General features: G+C 42.4%; 1 protein-coding gene across 1 annotated transcript; it reads right to left on the reverse strand.

Annotated features, from left to right (window-relative positions):
• Positions 1 to 1511: 1511 nt before the first annotated feature.
• On the reverse strand, positions 1512 to 2572 carry LOC103609135 (olfactory receptor 2T11). Its single transcript, XM_008593493.1, has one exon. It carries the CDS (start codon positions 2513 to 2515, stop codon positions 1562 to 1564), a length of 954 nt encoding a protein of 317 aa, XP_008591715.1. The 5' UTR covers positions 2516 to 2572; the 3' UTR covers positions 1512 to 1561.
• Positions 2573 to 2645: the final 73 nt, after the last annotated feature.

The raw sequence follows: 2645 nt of genomic DNA on the forward strand, positions 1-2645 counted from the left end.
TAACACATTGAGTGCTTACCATCTGCTGGGCACCACGCTGAGTACGCATCATGGATTATCTGACAAACATGCTTTGTTGAATTAATAAATTCAGTCCCAAGGGGGGGTTTAAGGAAGCCTTGCAATCCAAATATCTCTGCCTAGTTCACTAACTTGTCTGATCTCCAAAATGATTCTCTCCTCTCAAACTTTTAACAGGACCTCTGTTCTTCACTCACAAAAGCTCTTCTTGATTCTAATGGCACTGAGAAGATAGAAGCCATCGAAGAGAGCATGCTTGTGTCATGTGTGCTCTGCCTTACCTCCTGCTGCAGTCAGTGAACTGACCATGCTCACGTGAAAGGTCAACACTGGTTTCTATGCTCTCTGCCACTCTCAAAGGCCGCCCCTCAAAGCGTCTTCCATTTTTCATCCAGCATCGATTTTCTCTTTGTACTGATTCATTCCTCTGAACATATGAGTATAAACTTCTGCAATATCACACAACAACAACAAACACATTGACTGGCCTTACGTACCCTTCTAGCTGTGCTCAATTTCCTCACACTTCCTTCCAAAAAAAAAAACCTCTAAAACTTTATATTCCCCTCATCTTGTCCACTTCATCTCCCTTATTTTACCTTGAATCCTCTCCACTATAGAGATAACGATCCTTTAAAAAATGTATAACTTATCATGTCACATGTCTATGGAAAGTTCTTCAAAGGCTTCTTTTATTACTCAGACCTAAACGTAAGGTGCCTCCAAGTGCTGTTGTTGAATCACACAAAGCTGAGATATTTGAAATTTCTGGCCATGGACATAACTGAGCTATTATACTCTCATGGAAGGTGGCATGGTAGTGCTCTATGATGTTAAATATTAGAGTCTATTCCTTTTGGATAGGTGTGTAATGCTTACACATTCATGTATCCATTGTCAGTTTTGTTTAATTCATTCACCATTCATTGTGACCTAGTATTTGACAGTTGCTATATACTCAGCAAAGAGATTGGGCATGATGCTTATAGCATACGAGAATAGTGTTTATAGTCCAGTAGTGTTTATTCCATACTGGAAAACATGATTAAATTGTGTGATTGCTCTTCTTTGTCACTTGTGGTTTGGTATTCTTTTACTTTATTGTTAGAAAAAAAATCACAGAATTTTTGACACCAACAGCACAAATTTTGTAACTTTATAGGTAGGTTTGTTTTGTTCTGGTTTTGTTTTTTGGTTTTTTGTTTGGTTTAACCATGAATAAATTGCAAAGAAGACCTAGGTCAGAGTGAAAGTGTTGCTATGAACTCTAATATTTGCTTTTTTTTTCTCTACAGATGTGAATCAAGACCAGGCAGATTCTTTAACTTACTTAGTAATAAATTGTTTTTGATACTTCACTAAATGTCTGTACATAACAATGAAACATCTTCCCTTCCCTCCCTTGGGGGCAAGAATCCAGACAGGGTGAATCTTCTTAATTGTCAAAAGTATACTTTGATAGTTGACCAAATAATCTTCAGTGAAAACAGAGTACATGAAGGAAGTCCTTAGAAGTATCTATCCTCATGTTAATTAATCTCTAAGCATCACTCGTTGCTACTTTCTGAGCAGGTGAACAATGTGCAAATATCTTTTTAAATGCCCCCATGACATCCTTGTTTCTGAGGCTGTAGATCAGAGGATTGAGCATGGGTGTGACAATGGTGTAGAAGGCTGACACCACCTTGTCCTGCTCAGGAGTGTGGAGGGACTGGGGCAGCACATACGTATAGAAGGCAGCACCATAGAAGATGCTGACTACAGTCAAGTGGGATGAACACGTGGTAAAGGCCTTTTTGCGGCCTTCCGCCGAGCGCATGCGGTGCACAGTTAGCAAGATGAGAGAGTAGGAGGTGGAGATGATGGAGATGGGAATGAGCAGCATGAGCACACAGCAGATGTACATCAGGGTTTCATACAAGGACGTGTCAGCACAAGCCAGTCTGAGAACCGCAGGGATCTCACAGAAAAAATGGTTGATTCTGCGGGATCCACAGTAGGAGACATTCATGGTGATGGGGGTGAGCAGAAAGCCATCAAGGGAGCCACCAAACCAGGCACCAGCAGCCAGCAAAAGACACACCTTGCGGTTCATCAGGACTGGATACCGCAGAGGGTTACAGACAGCCACGTAGCGGTCGTAGGCCATGAGGCCCAGCAGGAAGAACTCTGAGCCAATCATGGTCAAGTAGAGAAATATCTGGATGCCACAGGCTACAAAGGAAATAGTCTTTTCTTTGGAGACCATGTCCACCAGGAGCTTTGGGACCGTGGTGCAAATGAAAAGGGTGTCCATGATGGATAGTTGGCTGAGCAGAAAGTACATGGGGGTATGGAGGCGGAAGTCCACCTGGATCAAGAATATCATGACCAAGTTTGCAGTTACGGCTACCACAAAAATAGCAAAGATAACTGTAAACACAATCCCTGTAGCCTCACTGTTCACCAGAAGCCCCACAAGGATAAAGTCAGAGGATGATGTTCTGTTCTTCATTAGGATTGCCTACGCCAGCTCCATGGGAGCAGGAAGACACAAAGACCAGGAAGACAAGCAAGACAGCACCTTCAATATGGGAGAAAACTGCAGTGGAGAAGACATCTCAGAACGTACTAGTCGGGGTGAA

This window comes from Galeopterus variegatus, unplaced genomic scaffold (genome assembly GCF_000696425.1).
Source record: "Galeopterus variegatus unplaced genomic scaffold, G_variegatus-3.0.2 Scaffold9253, whole genome shotgun sequence".
NCBI classification, from domain to species: domain Eukaryota; kingdom Metazoa; phylum Chordata; class Mammalia; order Dermoptera; family Cynocephalidae; genus Galeopterus; species Galeopterus variegatus.